At 34.0% G+C, this 24,178-nt stretch overlaps 4 protein-coding genes across 5 annotated transcripts; 1 reads left to right on the forward strand and 3 right to left on the reverse strand.

Moving 5' to 3' along the window:
- Positions 1-241: 241 nt before the first annotated feature.
- Positions 242-1,465, reverse strand: LOC105687771 (COMM domain-containing protein 9-like). The gene is made up of 2 exons (XM_012403646.4): positions 1,046-1,465; positions 242-766 (listed from the first exon to the last, which is right to left on the reverse strand). The coding sequence occupies exons 1-2, from the start codon at positions 1,154-1,156 to the stop codon at positions 605-607; spliced, it is 273 nt and encodes a 90-aa protein (XP_012259069.2). The 5' UTR covers positions 1,157-1,465; the 3' UTR covers positions 242-604.
- Positions 1,466-3,702: 2,237 nt separating this feature from the next.
- On the forward strand, positions 3,703-4,918 carry LOC105687753 (ejaculatory bulb-specific protein 3). Its single transcript, XM_012403620.4, has 4 exons — positions 3,703-3,862; positions 3,995-4,163; positions 4,498-4,592; positions 4,680-4,918. The coding sequence occupies exons 1-4, from the start codon at positions 3,857-3,859 to the stop codon at positions 4,779-4,781; spliced, it is 372 nt and encodes a 123-aa protein (XP_012259043.1). The 5' UTR covers positions 3,703-3,856; the 3' UTR covers positions 4,782-4,918.
- A 371-nt stretch (positions 4,919-5,289) lies between these two features.
- LOC105687764 (mitochondrial fission regulator 2-like) lies at positions 5,290-7,406 on the reverse strand. The gene is made up of 5 exons (XM_012403638.3): positions 7,169-7,406; positions 6,688-6,875; positions 6,469-6,611; positions 6,166-6,391; positions 5,290-6,080 (listed from the first exon to the last, which is right to left on the reverse strand). Exons 2-5 carry the CDS (start codon positions 6,873-6,875, stop codon positions 5,924-5,926), a joined length of 714 nt encoding a protein of 237 aa, XP_012259061.2. The 5' UTR covers positions 7,169-7,406; the 3' UTR covers positions 5,290-5,923.
- A 235-nt stretch (positions 7,407-7,641) lies between these two features.
- On the reverse strand, positions 7,642-23,828 carry LOC105687829 (failed axon connections). Of its 2 annotated transcripts, none has more exons than XM_012403734.4 (4): positions 22,749-23,828; positions 11,494-11,832; positions 10,799-10,951; positions 7,642-10,688 (listed from the first exon to the last, which is right to left on the reverse strand). In XM_012403734.4, exons 1-4 carry the CDS (start codon positions 23,097-23,099, stop codon positions 10,332-10,334), a joined length of 1,200 nt encoding a protein of 399 aa, XP_012259157.1. In that variant the 5' UTR covers positions 23,100-23,828; the 3' UTR covers positions 7,642-10,331. The 2 variants fall into 2 exon arrangements, with proteins under 2 accessions (XP_012259157.1, XP_012259160.1); XM_012403737.4 differs by having other exon boundaries at positions 10,799-10,936; positions 22,749-23,787.
- Between the last annotated feature and the right edge of the window lie 350 nt (positions 23,829-24,178).

Here is a 24,178-nt window from a genome sequence, read left to right on the forward strand (position 1 = left end):
CCGACCCCCCCCCCCCCCCCCCCCCCGACCTGTCGCAAGTTTTGGACATCTAACAAAAAATTGATTTTATCATGATAGAGTGTAATATCTGTAATATTTAGATAAATCTTAGAAACGAGGGCTTAAAAAACAAAAATCAAAACGAAGGAAATAAAAGAATTAGGTACGCATATACTATATGAGATTCAAATGCGGTACAGAGAAAAAGCTGCTTTAGGTGAAAAGAAGAACTTCATCAAAATGTGCTAGAGAAATTCTTTTTTTATTATTATTCAAAATCTAGTGATACATAATCGCACGCAACAACAATAATAACACTACTAATGATAATACTAGTAGTATTTGAAAAAGAGAGGGGAAAATACTAGATAGATAGATATTGAATTAAAAAAATTTAACAATAAACGATCAACTACTCCAACGTCTCCTACTCTACTTCTACTTCTTCTCGAAAAATGGAAAAAAAAATTTGATAAAAAAGAAAAGGTAAGTTGTGAATTTCTAATGTAAATGTATCATAGTCTTCGATCGTATGATGCGAAAAACTATTATAAATATGCTTTTCTGTAATTTCTTTTTAAGGCAGAATGAAGGAAAAACAATTTTATTTTTTAGCAATGTTCGACAATTGTTCTCTAATTCTTGTAAGGCCGTCTAAAAGAGTATCCAGAGTATCAGGTGAGAGATGAAGGACGTAGTCTCTTTTCGTTGTCGTTGTATCTTCTCCATTATCAGATTCGACGGTAAAATTTTTTCGATCTTCGACCTGTAAATAGACATTTTGCGTTTAGTGCTAAAGGAGAATAAATAAATAAATAGAAAAAGTCAATATTTTTCAAACTAACGCTACCTATCGGAATTCGTTAGCAACTGAATCTCCCTACATCATTCATAATTTTAGAGTGCTAATCAGGTTAGGTAGACCAGAAAGTTTTAGATATAATTTGAATAAAAAGCTTCAGTAATGATACTCCCTAGACATTAAGGATGTGATTTGATGGCAATAGAAAAAATTATTAGGAAAATCAAAAATGTTTTCACTCACAGTCAATTTCAGTAGACAAGTAGCTGACTTTTCATTTATCGAGTTTGAGTGTAAATTCTCATCAATCACGCAAGAAGATTCGATTAATTTGAAAGGAGTTAGACAGCTCATTATTCCGGATTAATGAAATCACTAAACATATGATTCAAAGGGAATCAAATGCGTTTCTTATGTTTCTTAGAAAGAAGAGGGTCCTTTCGTGTCTGGTCCGTGGTTTGAGGCCTGTTTGACAGCTCGGGTAAAACAGCTGTCTGTAGAATCTGTAGAAAAAAACATCTGACAACTGATTCCAACTTCGCGCCATGCTCTTCGATTATTCAACTCTTGATTAATTTTGAAATTTATCCAATCGTTTTCCGATTTATGATCGCACAAAATTTATAAACTAGGTATGCATATGTAATAACTGTTATTGAACGAACTTCGAGACACTACCCAGTTATTATCGCACGCGAAGTAAAAATAAATTATTGCTACAGGAAATTCTACGTTAATTACAGCAAATACAAATTGAGGAAAAAATGAATGAAAAACATAAAAAAAGAGATGATCGTAGATTAAAGATTATGATAATAACGAAACAGAGTTCCGTTACATCCGATTATACATATATGTACGTATGTACGTACATACTATATTTGCTGTTTCTTTCGTGCAAAATTTAAATGCAAAAATTGTCATCGCAAGTAAATTTAGCGTTTAAAAATATCGTCTTTATAACGGTACCTAGTAAAATTAAATGAATTAATATTGTTTATGAATCACCGCATTTAAAATCAAATATTATTATCTTTCGTGACCGCTATGAAAAATAATCAAACAAAAAACAAATCTACCTTGCAAAATAGAAAAATCAACCCGCCTGGGTATTCCCAAATGATTTGAAAAACCCGAAGGAACGGCAAAAAAACACTATAAAAAATTTGGGAGCAGTCATTGAACCAGATTTCTTGTAACTCTATATAGCAATGGGAATTTTACCGGCAAGTGTAGCGAATTTTTTTCAGCAGGGGCACATCATCTGTTAAGTTATAATATCAATTTTATTAATTGACAAATATAATAACAAAGACGAAAACCTTAACAACGCAAGATTAACGTTGACTCCTAATAAGTATACTTGAGAAATTATCATTTAGTCATCAGGCAAAAATATGATATCATACTTACATCTTTCGTCTCTGCTCTATGACGCAAATACAATCTGAATCTTTACATAAAGTGATAGGTTCATTTCGTTTTTTTTTTCCTACTTGTCCTCATGTTTTACAATTCATTTATTGGGGTCTCAAACTGCCAGTTTGAATAATTGTTTAAGATTAAAATGCTCATACAGCGCACATCGACAATCACTTATATTTGAAATAAGCCTACGGCAAATTACTTCTCGCTGAATGCTCTTTTTTCGTGGAATTTCAAATGAAGCTCATGATACAGATATAAGTAAAACTTGTTCACTTTTTTTGTACTTTATAAGTTAGGTTTTTTATTTCGTCAAAACGTGATTCGATATGTCCGCAGTTTTTCTCTAATAAAATAAATGGAGTTTATGCAAAAAAAGATATTCTCAATAATTATCATTAGGAAATTTCTCATACCTTCTAATTCACGATAATATATACGATCGTCTTACAATTCTAATACTCATTTACTAGTAAAGTGCTGCGGATGCGTGGAAATTGAAAAAATAAACTACAGAACAAATAAACGAAATGTGCGAAACGAAAAATAAATTTAAATCGAACGTCTTATTACTATACTTTAATATTCCACAGCCTCAGGCAATGACGTCATGCAAAAATTTCTCCAAAAAATTTTCTGCGAGTACGCAAATATTGATTAGATATTTTATTTTTGCTAATTTTCTAATTATTTTTGTACATTGCCTATTTTTTCGTCTATTTGTTTATTTATTTATTCGTAGATTTATTTATTTTAAAAGAGCCGAAGACCACGTTACTTTTTCTCTCTTTTCTCATGATATATTTGCATATTCATATCCGTAGCAAAAAATCACGAAACAAGGCTAAATCACGATTCGTTCTATTTAATACCATTTATTACTTCGATTTGTTCACAAATGGTTCCAATAATAATTCACTTCGATTAGTTGTGTATTATATAATTTCTGCGCTACAAATGGACCGGAAAGGCTGAAAAATACATCAATGAAATTTTTTCACTTGAAGAATAATAAAATAACAATAAAAAAGTAGCTCTCTACATTTTTCTATCTTTTACATTTAGGATAACAGAAGTCACATTTGCAAAAATGAACGATCAAAAATTAAAGAAAGAAAATAAGAACAATAAATATGAAAAATGATAGAGCGTATTTTAAATTTATTTTAAATTTTGTAACTAATTCAGTTGCCTTACTAATGACTTGATTATTAATTTATTTACGTACGCGAATGAACTTTCTCATAACAAATATTGGGTAAAGTTCAATTAGTGAATTTCGCGAATTCAAGTACATATAGATATTATGATCATACGAGATGTTCGAGAGTACCGGTAAACATAAATATTCAAAAATTCGCCTAATCATTATTCAAAACCGTTCATATTTACGTACCTACGACCAGAGAGAGGAATAAAAAAACGGAGAAAATAAGAAGGAAACGAAAAAAATAATAATAATTAGAAATAATGACAGACCAAACGAAGAGTAGCACGGATTACATGTCGTGGACATGACGGCTGACATCGGTATATAAACTCCTGAGGAACCTGCTTTGGGCATCAGTTCCAAACATCCTGCGTCAGCTTCACAGATCACCAGTCCAAGACGATTAGTAAAAAATAAAAATGAAGGTAGGATATTTTTTTGTTGATATTTCAATTCATCTATTTTAATAATCAGTCTAATATTTTTTTTCTAATTATGAATTTGCATTTACTTGCAAGGAAAAAAATGTATTTTATTATCCATATTTTTATGTTTAGGTCGCAATTGTCCTATTCGCATTAGTGGCGGCTGCTTACGCCGGTTATACTACAAAATACGACAACATCGATTTGGATCAAATCTTGTTCAGCGATCGATTATTGAACAATTATGTAAAGTGTCTTTTGGAGACCGGAAACTGCACACCCGATGGCAACGAGCTTAAAAGTAAATATTAAATTTATATTTGTGATAAAAGTTTTTATCCTGCTGCATCTTGAGTATTCCAAGATTTTCGGATATTTTAACTTTATCGAAGGAATTGTAATACCCCGATCGTTCAGTAAATTTTCTCTCTCAGTGTTGATTTCTTGTATTTTATCCACTACTTCGAATTTTGAAATGTCGAAAAGATCTAGTTATCATGAAAACGAACTGCGACTCAAAAGAATTGCCGATTTCGAACTAATTTGAAAAGAATCAATCAGGTATAACATTGAGAACCAATTGTATTTAGAATAAATGTTTGGATTTTTAATTAATTCCATTTTCTTATCTTTAGAGGCCCTTCCATCAGCCCTAGCCAATGGCTGCAAGGACTGCAGCGAGAAACACAAATATGGAAGCGAAAAAGTTATCAGATTCCTCGTTAACGAAGTTAGTATCTTACTGTATGAACATTGTGTGGATGATTCGGAACAATTGTATTAATTAATATTGATTTCTTTTAATTTCGTTTCACAGCGTCCTCAGATTTGGGCCAAACTTGCCAAAAAATACGATCCCCAAGGTCTGCACAAGACCAAGTTCCAGAACATCGCTCAAAAGGCAGGAATCAAAGTTTAAGAATTTATATACCGTCCATTGTACTGAATGATGACCCGTTTTTATTGTATCATTTGTTGAGTAGTTGTTATTTTTTTTAATCATTTTACACGAAAATGTATCATGTTTTGTATCAATAAAATATTGTTGGCATAGAAGTGAACGTGATTAGCTCAAGAGACGATCCCCAGAAGTTCCTTTAAAATTTATTTTCAATTTTAAGAAATTCCGTATATTTATTCGCTCACGAGTACAACATGTGAACTGTCAAATTCAAGGAGTTGGAACAGGAGTTTGTTGGTTCAGATCTTCATTATCAGTCATCAAAATAAAGTAACTGGAGATAATCTTTCAGAGGTATCAAAATAAATTTCAATTTACCCTCAGTCTATTTGACACTCTACAAAAATATCGAGAAAATTCTTTCTAAAAAAATCATTTCATTCAATTCGAAAGGAACCAATTTTTAGAACTAAACCTGTAACTTTCAAGCTCAGAACACGAAGGATTGATATAACAGACAAAATAATTTATGTAACGATAACTTTTTATTTTCGCATTGTTGGTAAAAGCCTCGGGTACAAAACACGCTTCCACATCTACATTCGATGATAGTAATCAGTCTCCAAAACCTAGAGCAATAACCGTCCTACCTTTAATCATAACCTGTAAATTTCACAATTTCATCATAGTCTCATATTTGTTAATATGCGGTAGGTTTGTTTTATGTTGCTCAGTGCGTATTATACATTCAAAATTATTCACATCTGAAAAAGTGTTTGGTTAAAACAATGAGCAACTTCATTTCGTGCATTTTCCATTAGTCATCAGATCTGTGCGATTCTAAATATTGCCTAACTTCTTCAAGTACAACAAAAAGAAAAGTGAAGTGAAGAAAAGGGGGGAATAATGTGACTTACACGAGAGAAAATTAAAATTAAAATAGGTAGAAAGATCGCAGGAATATGTAATTAATATCACGTACAAGAAACAGCACCCCTCTTTGGCAGATAAAGTAATCCTCCGAAGCGTAACAAATTCTATATTAGTCTATAGATTACTGAAGAAAATTGGACGTAAGCCGCTACCTTCAACTCGACGTTCAACAATACTCACAGAGTATTCCTCTTTTTTTACAATGAATATCAAATTTCAGAGGCTAATTAATTCGTAAAAGAGTCGTCGTGGGTTGAAAGGGATGTGTTTTTGCTATTCGGTGAGTCAACTTGTACAACGCTGTAACGTTTCCTTAAAATTTCCTGCAGATCATTATTCGGAGTGCTTTCCCGCTTGGACCGAAGAGGTCTTCCACCTGGCGATCTAGAAATATTCAAAACACACGTTACGGTCTATAATAACACGCAGTTTCAAAGCTCAAATATTATATAGATTGACAGAAGCCTACCTTGCCACTGGTTTCAATTTAACCTTATCCATTTCCTTTAGTATGTCTCCCATTGATTTTTGTTGTTGTAACGGTGGTTTTTGCCAATCAGAAGATGTGTGATCCTGTAGACTAGCTCTTCTAGCTATGTGTGGCGTACTAGGTGGAGGTAATGGTGGTGGTGGAGGTGGTGGACGTGGAGGATCAGTCGTGTGTGTATTTTGAGAGTTTGATATACCATTGGGGGCTATAATTGTTGAAAAATATATACATTAGCACCAAATAAAGAACAATGACAAAAATAGAATTGGAAAATATGCTTACCGTCAGTGTGTTTGATGTGCTGTACAATTGTTGCTATTTTTTCCCTCATTTCTTGGAGCTCTTGTTCCAAAGCGAGCAATCTCACTTCAGAACCAAAACTAATTGTTTCCAATAAATCTGGTTTGCTACCAGACAATCGTCCGCTAAAAAACGAGTCATGGTGCATTAAAATTAAGTTCATCATTAATTCCTGAAAAATTTTAGATCGAGTTAATTTACCTTCCTAACCCCAATCCGTCTGTATCATTAGTATTGCAATTTGGGTCATCATCAATCATAGAACTGGTCATCGAATGTAAAGCTGTAACGCTGACATAGATTTTGGGGAGTGGTTTTAAGGGTAAAAATGAACCAATTCTTCTAATGATACTACGGTTTTTTCCATAATATTTAGGAGCCTCAGCCATCTGTAAAATCATAGATAGTTCAATATATTAATGGTAATATCGAAAATAAAAATGTATTTTACATAAGTTTGATTATCAACGTAGTTTACTTTCAGTTGACAATCTGTCAGGTTAGAAATACGTGACGTAATATTTTTCACTTTCCTAAAATTTCCGTTTCAATATGTGATAGTTGGTTCACTGAGCAAAAAAATACGAGATAATTGTTCATTTCGCACAGCAGCTTGCAAAAGTCAAGTTTACCGAATTGAATGTAATTTCTAGGACCTAATGTAACCACGTAGCAAACTCACCTCAAATTCGTGAACTCTTGTACATTCATTCACCCTGATTATTCGTCGCTTTCTTTTTTAATCTGCACAATTCAGAGTTGTGCGGCAAAACAATTAGCCACTTGTAGAAAAAACAAAATTCAAATATTACAACAGTACCCTAACCACGCCAAAAATCTCTACCACCTCGTGGGTGTTCGGCGTGGATCGTCGACCTCTTCAACCTCTTTTGACCTGATATTCGGCTCGACGACAAGAAATTAATCGTCATTTCTTTATAGCAGAACCCTACTTGACGTGCTACCGTTCCTATGCGATGGAAAGTCGAATCATAACCATTAATCGGTAAAGAAAATATCGTGCCTACTTTTGGTTCAATAATGTTAAAACCAGTTGAAACATTGTTTTCTCACGATTTTCTTAGGTATATTTAAAACCTGAAATGTCTATAATTTTCATGCCATATACAGGAATATCAAATTTCAACATACATCTTATTTATAAACACATTTTTATTTATTCATATATATATAATTAATAAATGGTGATATATATAATAATGACAATGAAATTTGCGTAGCGCCGAGCGTAGAACGAGCAGTCATAATATAATAATTATTAATAATATTAATTCTTATATTATCCTTACCTTTTACTAACTTAACTTGGATTTTGTGTCTACCTGATTTTGTTATTATTATTTTTTTTTACGTGTGTTTACAATTTTAACTTGTTTTTCCTTTCATGCGCCCATTTTTTTTTCTTTTTTTTTAATTTTCTTCTTTCCTCAATATATATATATATATATATGTATATATAATAACCTTATTGATCGTTACAATTACTATTATAGTATAATTAATTAATTAATAATAATAAAAATTATAATAATTATAATAATATATGTATAATAACGATAATGTTGTAATCAACATACATGCTTCGTCGTCATTTATAAACAGCTCCACACAGTAATTTGTAATATAATGTGTACGTGTATAATCATGATCATATTATCAGCTACTTAAATACAATCCATTTCATATCTCCATATTTTCATTACTATTATGTATGTATATGTATTTATTATGGATGTACGTATTTATTTATTCATTCATTTATTTATTTATCAAATTCGTAATGACGTTTCATGCGCGCGCCACATTAGGGAAACCGGTCAATCATATCACCCGTTTTTTAATTTTTTTGATGTTTTTCTTTCTATTCACTAGAATCGCAGCATTTTTCTATCGTTGACTTATTTCTTCTTCCTTTTTTCATTGTTTATAATTTATACTTTGAAAATATAAAAGAATAAACAAATGGAAAAAATATTGCATAGGAAAAACTGTCATTCTAGTACATAATCCCAGCCTATGTACCGCGCACAACAAATTGACACACAAAACAAACCAGACAGAGATTAAAAAAAAAAAAAGCTTATTACGTTATTCATTTTACGTTAAATATGTAATTATGTGTGATTTTTTTTATTTATTCAATTTATTTTTTCATTAAAAACGATTACAATATAATAGCTGTTACAAATTACAAATGGTATTAATTTGTATTATTCATTTTTCTTTCTTAATTTTTTCCATCGTTTCAGTATTCATTTTCTCTTCTTGTTTCCTTTCTTTGTTTGTTTTTTTTTTATACTAATGTGTTCCGGGGGTGTATATTTATATCATTTTAATAATATAATTCATTCATTCATTTAATTATTTATATGAATTGTTTTTGAATAATACATAGTCACATTTGAGTCGTTCAATGCTTGTCTGAATTTATTCATTTATTTTTAAAAAACGTAAAAAAAAACTTATCCGGTACTCGTTTTTTCTTTTTTTTTCTTTTTTTCTTTTTAATAGTAAAATGAACGTTGATGTATATTAACTATAAAATGTTTCATGTACGCCCGATTTACAATGAAGAGGGTTGGGTATGCGTGTAGAAGGAGTAAAAAAAAGAGAATAAATTCGAGTATATTTCGAAGTATACCAAGCTTTGGTTTCTTTTGCTTCGTAATCCATATTTAATTACGATTCTATCCACTTTGAAACTATTTCTTTTTCCTTCGATAATTTTATTAGAGTTATTATCATTTTTTTCGATTTTTATAATTTTTTTCAACAAAGGTTACCTAACGTCAATTTTACTCTTATATTATTAAATTCTGTCTACTTCATTTATTATTACTATTCATATCTTGTTCCATCAAAAATTTTTAAAATACACAAAAGGTTTGAAATTTTTTTATTTCGTTGCCGTTAAGTTTTTTATCTACGCGCATAGTAATGGACTAATGAGGCTATCCTGTAAGCATTTTTGTTTTCGATTTTTGATTTCTTATTGTTTCAATAACGGTTAGTCGCTGTTTGTCTTTTTTTCCTCTCCTTAGCATTCAGAGGAACTATATATTTACAACAACATCCATTCTATTTGATAAATATTTTCTCTTGTCTCCATCTTTCTAACAATAAAATACACCCGAAAAAACCCTCTTTGCAGAAAAACATGGAAAGGGGTACTTCGTGCTTTTTTTTAGTAAGTTGGTTATCATAAGCATACTACGTTTGACATGTTATCGCACTTGTTAGTTGTTTTTTTCCTTTTTTTTCTAATGTTTTCTTTAAAATTTTATATTCAAAGCATGTACGCGTATAAAAAAAAAATTAGAATACATGTAGGTTAGATTATGCCGTTTCGAATGTATGAAACAACATGGATGGCAACAATTAACTTCTTTTCTAACATTGATCAGTGTTGATTTAATTGCAGCAGTCTTATTTCGGATACACTTTAGTCGAGAAAAAACTTCTATTCAAGTGACCGTGTCTTTATTTCGTTTTTTATCTAAGTAATTCACTTACAAAATAGCCACACTAGATAAGAATTTGAAAAAGGGATAGGACGGGGATGTGAATCGAAACAAATCGATCGCGATGAAAAATGACGACAATCGTGACGACAATGACTGATGTAATAATTAGTAGTATATACGTGGGGGGAGGGGTATCAGTTTATATAAGTAGAGAGCTCTCTCCTGTATCCTCCGTATAACTCTTATCTTCCCCTCTCTCTCTCTCTCTCTTTTTCACTCTCTCTTTCTCTTTTATTCTTTTATTCTTGATTTTCTCTTTGATTCTTTTTTTAACATCTCCGGTACTTAATTTGAAATAGTTTATTTACCATCTTTTTCTTTATCTTTGTTCTCGTCAACCTCCTTGTCCTTTTCTACGTCTTTTTCTTCCTTATCGGCCTTTTCTTTGTCACCTTCTTTTTCTTCTTTTGATTCCTTGGTCTCTTTTGCTTCTTCCTTATTCTCCTTTTCCTCCTGTTTCACCGGCTTTGGCAAATGCGTATTCAGATCGAGTGTGCTACAAATATCGTCCCAATCTGGGAAACAACGTTCCTTCATACGTGAGCAATGTCCAACAAGGTTTGCGCAACTTTCCTGCATGTAATCCCTCAATGTATAAGGTGTGTCTTTTTCCATGTAGAGAACTTGAGCCAGCTGAGAGAATGCGACTACGTCCAACTGAAAATAAATGTAATGCAAACCAAATTGTTAAATCGCGGAAGATTACATCGTTATAATTCAAATAATGATGCGATGCATTCAAGATGGCGAAGTAAAAATTTTCTCACCGTGGTTGGTTCGTCGCCAAAGAAGAAGGGTTTGTCAGCTAGCATGTCGGAGAGAACTTTCAGATCGTCACAACCAAATTGAGCGACTTCTTCAGCGGTATGAACACCCATACCTTGGGCCTTTACTTTTCGCACACCCTGAAACCAATCCAACTACAATTCACTACAGATGATCATAACGCTGCATTCTACATTCTCATTCCCTACACTCATCCTATCATATACGAAAATATTTTTAAATTTGAACAACTTACACGCTGCTATAATATCTAAATATATATCCACTAAGCTTCCAAACTGCAAGACTCGAGTTTACGAAAATAAATGAATAAATTAGAATATTAATTGATTAATAAAAATAAAAATCGTTGAAATGACAATCAGAAAAATTTACAACAAACGATAACGAGTTCATTACAGAAACAATTCGAAATAGAAACACTGAAACCCCTCATATATCTGGGGGTTGAATTTCACAAGTTTACAATGGTTAGCCACAGTTAAAATGAACGAGAGAATGATTTAATACACAGTAATACTTGTTAGAAAAAAAAAAAACTCAAATATGTTAAATTCATTAGTCATGCTCCACCGAGTATACACATGATACTTTGCGATAGTAAAAAGTAGAAAAAAGAAATCTAACAGCTCATGCTACATCAAAACGTCAAAATTTTTTACAACTTAATTCTTACCTTGCGACTGAATGTGAATTTGAAGAAGAAGTTCAATATTCCATTAGGAATACGAGTTCCAAGTGCATGTTGAAGATTTACTTTGAATCCTTTCAATACCAAGTCTGGATTCTTTGTACGCCACCAACAAACAACCCATACGAAATGATTCTCGATCATCGATATCATTGCATGAGAGATATTTCGCTGTTCCGGTGTAAGTCCAGCGTCCAAATCCTTTCCAAATTTCTGTCCTAATTCTTTCAATATAATAGCACTGTCAGCGATCTCTTCTCCGTTCAACTCGACGAAGGGCAGTTGACCCTTCTTTGATCGGAACTTCACCTTGTGATCGACATTCTGAGAACAAAAAAAATCAATCATTCATTATAAATCTGCGTATTCGATGCACCGATGTATCTCCTGATTCCAAGATAAAAAATCTGTGAAATAGGGTGGGTGGGTGGGTGGATGATTTGTATCATGGTAAAACTGAGGAGTCTCTCCAAGTTTGAAGTCGCGACGAGTTGAGTCGAGCTCTCTTGTGTATCACTCGTACTCGTTTTAACAGTTTGCGAGCTATGAATTAAATAATCTCGACAACTATAGGTATACATGATGCACATGCATGCCCAGTTGGGTTGGGTTTTGCTTTGAATTTTCTCTCGGGCGCGGGTGGATATGCCAGTGTGTGAGTAGGCATGGCCAAGGAAGGGCAGGGAAGGGAAGAGAAAAGTGGGGAAGAAAAGAAACGAGAAGGAAGAGAAGAGAAGAGAAGGGTCGGTGGTGAGAGAGGAAAAAAGAGGGATAGGGGGATCACCCCATGCATCGTAGCAGCAGCCGCAGCATCGTTGGTGAAACGAAGAGGAATAGATGGGGTAGCCAGGGGGACGAATAGAGAGGACGGAGAAAGGGCGATGAACTCCCAGCGGCACCAGCAGCTTCCGTTGCCTGGCAACGCTGCCACCACCTCGCCGCCGACAACGACGTTGTGTCGTCGCCGACGACCGTATTGATCGTTGGATTTCCAGCTCAGGCAGCTTTTGCTTTTCCCTTCCTGTTCCCCTTCGCCACCAACCTTCAAGTTTGACTCGTTAGTGAGTATCAGACCGACTCTGTATGTACGACAAGCTTTCGAAAAAGGGGTTATTTGACCGACTATTCATCCTATTCATTATGAACAAAGCAAATTTTCAACACGATATACAAATATAGCGCACGTTCATCAAAGGAAAGTATAATTGAAAGATATAATTTCTTGTCCTATTCATGTCGGTCGTATCGGAGGATCGCGAGAAATGATTTTTTTCTCACGCTTCGAACACGATTTCATTTAGTTATTTATTTTTTTTTTTTCAAGAAAATCAGAAAAAGATCGAAGAAATTCGCGTCACAATTATATAATCATCTTCATCATCTACAGCAATCGGATGTGCACGAACTGAAAAATATCTCGCTTGATGTGGCGTAGAAAATAGCAGATCGGAGAGTAGCAGGGGGTGAGATAGAAATTGAAATGAATGTAAGGGATGAAAACGGCGATGCCGTTGCCCTCAGCCACCCTGAAGCAGCGCAGCTTTTCTCCCTCTTTTCTCTTTTCACGCTGTCTACCACCCTGAAAACCACCCTACAAGCACACAGCAACCGGGACAGTCGATATTATCCTGCACGATCCAAACACGTCTGCCAACCCCCGTCGACAATTTAAGGCAGTGGAAAAACACACCCCCAGATGCGTATTTCAGATTCACAAGAACTCTCAAATGATTATTGTGATCAATTTTGAATTCGGGAAGACCGGTCAACCCTCAAAACTTTGACTTTAATCCTAACAAGGAAGGACTGTAGAATTTTTCCCCATGACCAAAGACGGGTATCATACCTCTTTCTATTAATGTTACGAGCAAATTACTTCCAAATAAGAAAACTGATCGTGTCAGGCATGCTGTCGAAGTGTTGAGAAAAACATAAAAACTTCGAAGAAAGTAGGATAGCATAATATTCGTATAAGTATACGATTTTCTTTCTGTTGTTTGCACAATACAAGGGTTGTTTTAGCCCTCGTGAACAACTAAACCGTCGAGTATTAGGTTTCAGGTGAGTCACCTTTCATAGTTTCTCGTCCATTACCCTGTATAGGGCTGACTCGAAAGTGCAACAACCAGCGGACGTGACATATGGATATTAAAATGTGTATTCCCTTTGATGCGTTTGAAACTCTATTATTTTTCAACAAAATTTTTCATTCCTTTATTCTACCTCTTTTTTTCAGAACGCTATATTTAAAGTTACCGTTCTGCAACAAACGTACGCTTGTACACGTATGCATGGAACGGAATGCCCCGTACAGCGAATTGCAGACCATAAATGTTTGAATATCTTCAATTACGATGCGATCGATGATTGATGAATGTAGTACACGTTGCATACCTAGTGTACATACGTATCGTATACGAACGGAAATACGATCCAACGACCGACTCCAAACTGACACCTATACCCTCTATAAGGATCTATATGTAATATATGTATGTATATATACTTATATATCTATAAGCTGAAACGTGACTAATGCAGGAGAGGTCTATGTATATATGGGACACCCAACCAACCGCGAACCCTCCCAGGGTAAAGTACAGTCCTAACGAAAAATATAGAAATATGAGAACATAATATTAAGCTCTACATAGCCCGTGAGAAGAAAATGAGGAAAAAAGAAAAAAATTTATAAATATACGGAATAATCAAACGGATGTGAGTAACTACTCAACCAGAGCCTAGCATGGACTTTTAAAAGGAGAAATAAAAAAAGGTACAGGTCATTTCCGCTTTCGACAATTCAAATAATCCTTCTAATTACATCTATACGTGCATTCAACGGATATTATGTCTGGCGTAAAAACCAAACGGATGAAAAAAAAATGTTCAGCAAATTACGTTCTCATCTCATGATCTGTTAATAGGATATTGTAACTAATCGTGAGTGTAGCATGTTGGGTATATTAATATTGTCTACTTTAGTTAACGTCGAAATTAATTATGAAAAAAAAATTTCTCTCTTGGTTTCTTCTCAATTTCAAATACTATAATATAATACGAAATGTAAGTGCATGAATATGATTTACGAATGTTAACGTGAACTTTGAAAGCTAGTGCATTTCATGCAGTGTCTGTAAAATATCTTATGGCCGGGTTCAGCTCCACATCTGCTTGGCACATGGCTTGTAAGAACTTTCCTGACTATATCGTCAGGAATTTTAATTTTACGGGTTTTACACTTTTTACCAAGCTCGGCTTTCTTCAACCTTCGTTTTTTTAACTTCAATTTGAGAAAAAAAACATTCTTCTTCATATCTCCGAGCGCCCCTGACAAGATACACCACCGATATGTGGAGCATAACGAGTCGAGAAGCCGCATCGAGGCACACCGTCTAAAAAATTTATTGAACAAAAACTTCGAGTAATATCAAGACGTCCATTTGGAAATCTTGCGTAGAGCGTTTTTCTTCCTTCCTGCAGTAATATGCGTTCAAATTATCCTGCTGTGATCGACAAAAAAAATAGAAGACAAAATTCGGAAATGAAGGTTGCTTGTACGTGGTAAATATAGAAATACCGAATAACGTTATCTTCACCGAAATTGGGATTCGGAGAAATTTCTATCGCCTATGAATTTTAGAAAATTTTTACCTGAGAATATTCAATCCTCCATTTCCTACGACTATCAAATGTATATATGTACATTTTACTACACCTATATACACATAATATATCCTAATCTGGATAATATGTTTCGTCAGTTGGGACAGTTTTATGTATACATGCAATATATATTCACTTTTCTATATTACAGTGCATCCCAAACTTGTCATTTTTCAAGGATTTGCAAAGATAAAATTTTCCTTAAATCTATGCCATCCAAAATTGCACTCAAATATGTATATAATTCACCTCGTCCGTGCAAACATAATCATAGGTATGTATACATAAAGTTTATTACACTTTAAGAAAGCGCTACGCGATGAAGCCGGCGACGACTAGACCATTAGCGCTCATTAACACCACGATTAACAACCGGCTAGCTTTGTACCTGTATACGTACTGAAAATACTCAGGTATACTGGGCAGGTATAAGCTATATGTAAGTATGGTACACGAAGCCATAGATGAATTTTGAAACTCACGAAAATGGAGTATATTTTTTCCATTTCCCTCGAGATTTCAATTTTACTGGAAAAGTAGAGAAAACTTGAAAATGTTCTCGAATAGCGCGATATCGTGGATCATTGGTATTCGAAAATTTTCAACGTCAAACCAGCGAAGAACTTGGGAATTAATTTAACGCGTGTACTTTGAAATTACAAGGAATATAAGACAGTTCTTTTTGATGAAAACGTCAAAAGAGACCGTCTCGTATTAACCTTTGATCTCAACTTCGTATTACAGATACATACATGTATGTATATATACATAAATATAACGTACGTGGAATTTTATTTATAGTAATGTGTGTTTAAAGTTTAACGCATTAGTGCAGTATATACATAGATAAAATATTTTTCTGCTGCGTCGGCATCTTATCGTTGATCCTTTACACACGTATACATATGTAGGTATAACGTAAGTATATAAATAAGACGCCGACGACGACGAGGGGCCCGTTCAATTGGAAGATTAATGAATTAAACTATACAATAATAGAGTAAATTGAAAGTAATGCGGCGGTATGCAGCAGTAACAGGAGCATAAACCAGAAGCAAGCGGCTATATATAAGTATGTATATACATAAAGCGCAGCAAGATCGGTGCAGTAAAGTACATAGTGGGAAATGTGTAAGCACATACATACAGTACATAAGTTTTACAATGCAATACTGCACCGCTACAGTATAAGAAGGATTATTACATGTTCGCCATGAGGATGTGGTGAAAGAACAAAAATGGCCGTCATGATTACTATGTCACATCACCTCATCATTGTCATTATCGCTATCATCTGCGATATGAATACATAGGCATGGTCGTCTAATGCAAATTTCAATTTTATAAAAATTAATCATAATTTTCCATGATTTTTCATGATTTTTTTTGCTTTGACAAAACTTCGGTCATAATATTCTATTTCCTACTGAAGAATGAATCGTCATACCTGGTACCTTTTTCTTTTGAATTTATTTCCTAAATTTCTTTACTCTTCGAAATTTCTAATCGCGATTTATCTATTGGAATGGATACCTTTCATTGAGTCAAAGCATGAATGACATTATAAGTATGTGTTATAATTGAATTCAATTCTCTTCATATAACGTGTTACACATATCTTATTATTATATATATCTACATTATATACGCAATATCGAGTTAATGTAATTGTTGCAGCATCAGAAGAAGAAGGTCAGGGGATCAATCTGATTGTATTATGTGCAGAATATTAAAGACATCATATATGCACATATATAGTATATGAATTGACATTGGAAAATTCATTTTGCATGATGGTATCGATCCGTTTGAAGAGATAATTTTTCAATTATCTATAAAATTTGCAATTTTTTTTCATCAACGTTCATGTTCTCAGGGTGCGCAATTTTTACATGAACAATATACTACGACTGTAATTATTTTCTGCGATTCACAGTCGCAAAGAGAAAATATTCCTATATACTGAATAATATCTGGAGTGAAAAAGTACGTACATACACGTATGTTCGTATGTATTGTACGTACATAACAGATACCGTACATAACAACGTGTATTCGATGGGAGGAGAGTGGAGAACAAGGCGGTTTCTTACGGGTGTGAAATTTAAAACCACAAGAAAAAAAAAGAACCACCTTGTTTCAGTCATCGCAATAATTATCATCATCATTCTCATTAGTGGTAATTTGCAGCAAATAATAATGTACATACGCTATAGGGTGCCCAAAAAAAAAAAAAAAAAAACATCTTTTTTTCAAAGTCTTATCGTCTTAAAAGTTTTTAGTGAATATAAAAAAAATCCTCCCACAAGCCCAGATTCGTACTTTGATTTTACATTTAATTTTCTACAAAAAGTTTCTGATGAAGAAATTTGAATATCCATTTTCCAAACGGCCGATTATCGTCAGTAAATGACAATTAGTTACTAGTATTCAAAGTCGAATAACTTTTTACTCGGTAGGTTCACAAGAAAATCACATCAGAGCTTTTCTGTAGAGAATTAAATTTTCTATGAGATCATGTCCATGGAAATGGTAAAAAAAAAATTTTCGCTTCCCAAAATAAAGAATAATAAATATATATGATATGAATAAGTGAACAAAAGATTTATGCTCGATTTAGTTAATCGCAGTTATTGATATATTTAATGCGTGTTTTGTAATTTGTCACACTGCGCATTTATATTATATCCGGGGAGCACATACGTGTGCATTAAAAAACCGATGTTAATGATTCTGTAAAAGTTTTAATGATGATAATATTGATACGGATAATAATAATAGAAAATACAGCGTCGTAGGTAGGTAGGTGTACATTTCGTATTGGCTACAGAAGCGTCTCGTCGTCGGTACGATATCCGGTGTACAATATAGCCGCGATGATATATCACGTGTAATTCATACCGATGCGATAAAATGATTAATTTGAATAATCTTCCATAAGTATTTATACTGCATCAGAATGCGACGAGGACGTGATGCAGCAGATGCGACCGATTCATTATTTTCATTTGCCGATCATACGTGTACACATAAATATGTACCCATATACCTAATCATATAAATTAAATTACGACGCATTACGTTGAAGGGATAACAACGATTATATTGGAGTAAGATTATCATTCGTGATCCACAAAATTTGAATGAAATTTTCCAATCTTTTTTCTGATAAACATAATGAGATATTAAAAAAATTTGATGACTAATTCCGTATTTTCGATACAATAACAATAAACAAAACGAAAAATAGTAATTATACTGATCATAACGAGGGTAATAATAATGATAATGATGACCGGAAGTTTTGTCGAAATACCAGAGTAGGTATCTGAGGTTATCCGTATGCGTATGTTTTATGTGTAGGTATGTAGTGTATATAATATATATACTTCGTTTTATACATCCATCTTTATACAGATATAAATAAATGTATACGTATCTATATATACATATATAGAAGTGCGCCGCGACTCGCAGCGGTTCATTCGCCTCGTGAAAGGAGCCTCTCTACACACACATAAAAATGCAATCTGCGGTATGAATCATCATCACCATCATCGTGATCAACATCATTATTCTCAGAGTCAGAGAGAAAGAAAGAAATAAAGAAAGAAGGAAAGAAGGAACGTCGCAATTGTAAAAATGCAGTCCACTACAAATATAGATATGCGTACCATCCTCGTTTTAAAACCAACGAGCAAGTTAAAATATGAGGAAAAAAATATTTAAATATTTAACTACACGATTCTTATATTACACCTATATTGATTTGAATCGATAGAGATTTTTATTTCCATTTCTTTTGTAGACTTCGATAAAAAGAAATTCATAATCAAAATTTTCTTCAATATAATTACACACTGTGTGACATATGTATAATTTTTCAAGGCTCTAATTCTGAAGAATTCTAACGTACTATTCTCTAAAAAAAATATACATACGGATATTTATAACTCTCTTATCTACACTTCTCCTGATCGTTATATAAAAAACAATTATCTCCATGGCTAGCTGCAGCATTTATATATGAAATGCATACCATCATGTGCGTTCGTAGAATGCATTCATATATGGTATGCAGGATGATTTAAATTCTCGTCGAAAAATAGTCGCCGTCGTTCGATTAGATAAGGAATTTTTTCTGCCCTTCTACCCGGCTTTTTCTGTACATATCGGTCCCTTTTCGATCCCTTTTTTTTTCCCTTCCACTGTTCATTATATGAAAATAGAAAATATTTAATCTCTAATTTTGTTGATTATTGTACAATTGCGTGAAATTAAAAATACTTTTTGAAAAGTTATCCGGCGAAATAACTAAAACTCCATAACGAAGGATCTAAAATTTGGAGTTCTTCGATATCTTGCAGCTATGTACACATGTGAATAAATAAATAAAGAACCGATGGCGTCGCCCTCGAACCACGCCCAAGATATGAAATTAAAATAAATAAATATATGTATACGAAACATTACGCACGTGTCTTCGCATCTTTTATTATATTGTTGAATTACACTAAATTAAAGAGAATGAACAAATAACCTTCGATTTTCAACCAGGAGATAAGCGACATTGATTACCATACATATAAGATGCATCCTCTGACCGAGGGTATCATGGACAAACTGCAAGGTTACAACAAGCATTCGAGCACATCGCACGGCTTCTTATTATTATATATACATATATCTTATGTATGTGTATGTATATTATGTACACCATAAAATGCAGCGAAGGTCAGAGCACGCAGCTGCAGCAGAGGCAGCGTCGAGTGCAGCGTTTTCTGCTCCCCCGTAGCTCCTGCACTGGGAGGTATACGGTTTTCGTTGCGTTCCCCTATACTTGCGTATATCCTATTTGTCCATGTCCACACTAAACTAGATTTTCCTAGTTCCCCCATATTTTTTTTACGCCTCGTTTTCGGCGGCCCCCGAACTATGTAAAAATTGTTCTCCTTGTTTTTCTGATTCGCTCCCCCGCGACTGTATTCACGTTGTGGGGGAGGTCAGCGTAAATACTAATGCTCATGTGCTTCCTGAATTTATTGATTACTTTGATTATATTAATTATACTCTACATTAATTATACGTATATGCTGATAAATAAGAATTCATTTTATATAATCCAACGTTATATTATTATAACTTCGTTTTCAAGGTATCTGACAATGAAAGCTTGAGTCAGGTCGTCTGAACGAAGAAACTGAGAAACGAACGAACGGAGTTCACCAGCCCCTCGTATACGTGGTACGACCCAACCCGGTGCATTCTCTCTCTTCCATTTTCTCCCACCAGCAACTAAAAGTTACTCCCTGCATGCTTAATATATGTGTACAAAATATCTACTGGGTGTCACATTTTTTCCCCAAGTATAGGTATAGCTATTATATACTGTATCCTACAAAACCGCGGAATGACAATTATAGGACCAAATCAAAACGCGAATGAAAAATAAAAAATTTATCGGCTACAGCGATCCGTCGAAAATGTTCATATATCAAGGTCGAAAAAAGGATTACTTTCTCTTTAGAAAATCTGTTACAAAAAAAGTTCATCCAGAAAAGAGACAAAAAACAAATCGAATTAAGATAACGAACGAACAACCGTACCAAAAATATAATAATCTTTTCACCAGACTCTGATATGTTTTTTTTTTTTTTTTGAGTTTTATTTACCACGTGATATTATTATTAGATGAGGAGATGCATTTAAAGTAAGTCGAATATAGTATACATATGTTCATACGTATATAAAATGCATTTCAAAGCCCGAAAGGGGGGGGTCTAATTTAAGACACAAAAGTGTGGTGAGCGCGACGCAAGTTTCATTTACACATATTTAAAAGCCCTCCTATTTATCCAAAGAACATATGTACCTATGAATATATATGTGTACACGTATAGTATGTCTCGTATATACATTTCCATACGTCTACATGACATACGTTTTATGTAGGGCCCGCATGTATTTTAACTTATAGTGAATCATGAAAAATTGAAAAAAAAAAAAATTATAATAGTAATGATTATGATAAACGAATAAAACAAAGAAAGAAATAAATTAGAAAGACAGAATAAGTACTACAGGGGATAATTTACTTTTCTCAGCTGCATGACTGCATTTCTTTCTCTTATTTTTATTACTATTATTTTTATTAAAAAAATCATCATGATTATTTTAATACTACGTCGTGTTTCGCGGTGATGTCGTTTTGTAATGATAATGATATTATAAATAAGTGACAATGGAATGCGCTACATTATAATCGTCACGTACATTATACATACATATGTGTACATACATACATGATTATGCGTGTGCTCATATGTGGTATGTGTTGCAGCAGGGTGCGGTTATCCAGAATTGTAATTAAATATTTAGCGTATATAATATACGCATGTATTTATTGGCATTGCAGATTACATACCTATGCGTACAGTAATCGATTGCATTATATCGAGATATATTTTGATTAACCTGTGATATGTAAAACAGACAAAAATCGGAACAATTCATGAATGTTTTCTCATTCATTTTTGCGTTTTTAATTTGCCTTGTAGTTCAAACAGCCAATAATATTTTTAACCCAGTGACAAGTATTGTATTAGCGATGAGAGACACGAAACAATTTCCTGTTGTATAAAGCTCTGCGGGATGATGTGCAGATGAATTTATTAACGGTCAGTTAACGATATTGATAAATTGCTCCTCCATAGCCTAATTTTGTTCCAACGCAGCAGGTATAGTATAATATTTGCCATCCCAACCGATTCGGGCTATTTTTATTTTCTTATCCATGCATTTCTATTAATGCTCTTTCTTTTATTCAATTTTGGCACAGATTCTATAATCGATTGATCGATCAATTGATCGGTTATTGAAAATTGTAACGGCAAATACTATGAGACTGGGATTTGTGCGCAATTTAAAAATTATCTTGTTATTCAAGTCTTGTGAAAATAAAAGGCATTAGTCATTATTTCTTATTACAATAATTGTTAGGGTGGAGGTTGTTGATGATATGCGTATTATTGAATGTAAATCTGGATTACGCTGCACATATCGGTATGAGAACAGAGAATAATTGTTCATCTTGCTTTTTTCCCTTGACTTTCCTTTCAGATCACGTGGCGATAAATCAAAAATATCATGCCTTACAGACGGTGATATCGTAAGGGAATAAATCGCAGATACAGATTTGATGGTGAAACAGTAGGATTTCCCAAACAATGCCGGGAACGTTCTATAGAACGTAATCGATTTTTCGTGCTCATAGTGCTGCCAGCAGCAGCCCCTTTTCCCGGTATTCCCGAAACTCCCGACTCCCAGGCTCGGGATTGCAGCCCAATAGGGTGCGTCGTCGTAGGGGGGGGGGGGGGGGGGGGATAGAAGAAAAACTTCAAAAATTGTAAAAATGAACACTCGATTCCAATACGGAGCGATGAATAATCAGAGAAATAAGGAGAAATTCGCAATTCTTTTGCGAGGCAATGACGCTCCAAAAAACCTGTTTCCTCCGTCAATATACGTACGTCGTTAAAGGAGAAATCACGAAGGATTATTTTTGCTGAACTTACCTCGTATTTGATGCCGTTGATTCTCAGCCATGTTTCAACCTTCAGACAATAGGGTGAAAGGGATGGTAGTAATGGCGTTCTCGGAAATTGATATAGATAAACGATGTCCTTTTCAAAATTGGTTTTATGTACAGATGAGGCTTTAGCAGGGGCTGGTGCCGGCGTCTCTGGCTGTGCTGCAGCTTCGTCCTTTTTCTCAACTTCTTTAGTCGACGCATCTTTAGTTTCTTCCTGTTGCTGTTTATTGTCCAGCGTCTCGTCCTTCAAAGCTTCCTTTATCTCCTTAACATCCTTAATGTCTTTTGTTTCACCAGACGGTGCGTTGTTCTCGGTCTCCGTAGCCATTGTCATTTATTTGTTTTTGAATTACGAATACTTTCAAATATTTTTAACCGCGCGTTCGAGCGATTTAACTTTTTACTTCCGTTTTTGTCTTTTATCAACCGAACTGTTTATAAGTTTAGCTACTTTTACAACAAACCAACTGTCGTATTTTTGTTTTACCGAATTATTGAAAAAAGGAAAGAAATCTATGTGTCTATTCTTTTTTCTATAAAACTGGAGAAGCTTTATTTGGAAAACGCCGGTCGCGTTCGATGCCGGCCGGTTTCTTGCACGACAGGGCCTGAATCTCTGAATCACTAGCTGTGTGTTTCTAACGCTCGTTCTAAAACTTGATTCCAGAGATGCAACGCGCATGCGCTCATCGCCACACCCCACCATGGACGCCATATTTAATTGGACCTCCACCCCCATCCCCATTCCAACAATTCTCTCCTGCTTCTCTCCATTCCTTTTTCCTTTACCCAACACGCCCTGGCCAGATAGTTCAGGAGAAATGGAAAACTCTGGAATATCGGCAACGTCGCGCTTACATATATACAGATACACAATGCACATACTACCCTGACCAAGCCGCCTGCGGTACACAATGAACCCCTTTTTTCATAATTATTTTTCATCATTCCAGATATAGAAGCGAAGCATCCGAGCCTAAGGAACTGTTCATAAAAATTAAAGAGCTCACATAGTCTCTTAGTATGTCTGCTACGATGAGATTTGAAGATGTATTATGCTACGATTTACAAACCAGTGCATCGATGTCTTTCTCATCCACCCTTTTTTAATCTTTTCAAATTGAATTAATCTTGATAAAATTAAAGCTCCTTACATCACCGTTTCAATTTACTATTGTTCATTAATGACAATTAAAATCGGTATCTTTCAAACGATCATACATTAATTATATAAGCCTGCTTCATTATCGAGGGCATAAATTTTACATTCTATTTATTTATATTCCTTGCAATGAGAACGAGGAGGAGAGTTTTACTAGCTCAAAGATTATTTTCATAAATTTCTTATTTTCAATTACGATAAAATAATAACATAACTTAATATCATGAAGTATTGTTCCAGATTTGTTAATC

The sequence above is a fragment of the Athalia rosae genome, chromosome 2 (genome assembly GCF_917208135.1).
Source record: "Athalia rosae chromosome 2, iyAthRosa1.1, whole genome shotgun sequence".
NCBI classification, from domain to species: Eukaryota; Metazoa; Arthropoda; class Insecta; order Hymenoptera; family Athaliidae; genus Athalia; species Athalia rosae.

What these genes read in the sequence shown, in the direction of transcription:
- LOC105687764 (XM_012403638.3), bottom strand. Translation starts at nt 6,875, where the DNA reads ATGGCTGAGGCTCCTAAATATTATGGAAAAAACCGTAGTATCATTAGA. An exon ending in GACGGATTGGGGTTAGGAAG is followed by an intron (nt 6,612 to 6,687) that starts GTAAATTAACTC and finishes CTCGTTTTTTAG; the next exon opens with CGGACGATTGTCTGGTAGCA. An exon ending in AAATTGAAACCAGTGGCAAG is followed by an intron (nt 6,081 to 6,165) that starts GTAGGCTTCTGT and finishes GAATATTTCTAG; the next exon opens with ATCGCCAGGTGGAAGACCTC.
- LOC105687771 (XM_012403646.4), bottom strand. Translation starts at nt 1,156, where the DNA reads ATGAGCTGTCTAACTCCTTTCAAATTAATCGAATCTTCTTGCGTGATT. An exon ending in CTTGTCTACTGAAATTGACT is followed by an intron (nt 767 to 1,045) that starts GTGAGTGAAAAC and finishes GTCTATTTACAG; the next exon opens with GTCGAAGATCGAAAAAATTT.
- LOC105687753 (XM_012403620.4), top strand. An exon ending in CGATGGCAACGAGCTTAAAA is followed by an intron (nt 4,164 to 4,497) that starts GTAAATATTAAA and finishes TCTTATCTTTAG; the next exon opens with AGGCCCTTCCATCAGCCCTA. An exon ending in TCAGATTCCTCGTTAACGAA is followed by an intron (nt 4,593 to 4,679) that starts GTTAGTATCTTA and finishes TTCGTTTCACAG; the next exon opens with CGTCCTCAGATTTGGGCCAA.
- LOC105687829 (XM_012403734.4), bottom strand. Translation starts at nt 23,099, where the DNA reads ATGACAATGGCTACGGAGACCGAGAACAACGCACCGTCTGGTGAAACA. An exon ending in TCAACGGCATCAAATACGAG is followed by an intron (nt 11,833 to 22,748) that starts GTAAGTTCAGCA and finishes TTTTGTTCTCAG; the next exon opens with AATGTCGATCACAAGGTGAA. An exon ending in TTGGCGACGAACCAACCACG is followed by an intron (nt 10,689 to 10,798) that starts GTGAGAAAATTT and finishes ATTTATTTTCAG; the next exon opens with TTGGACGTAGTCGCATTCTC.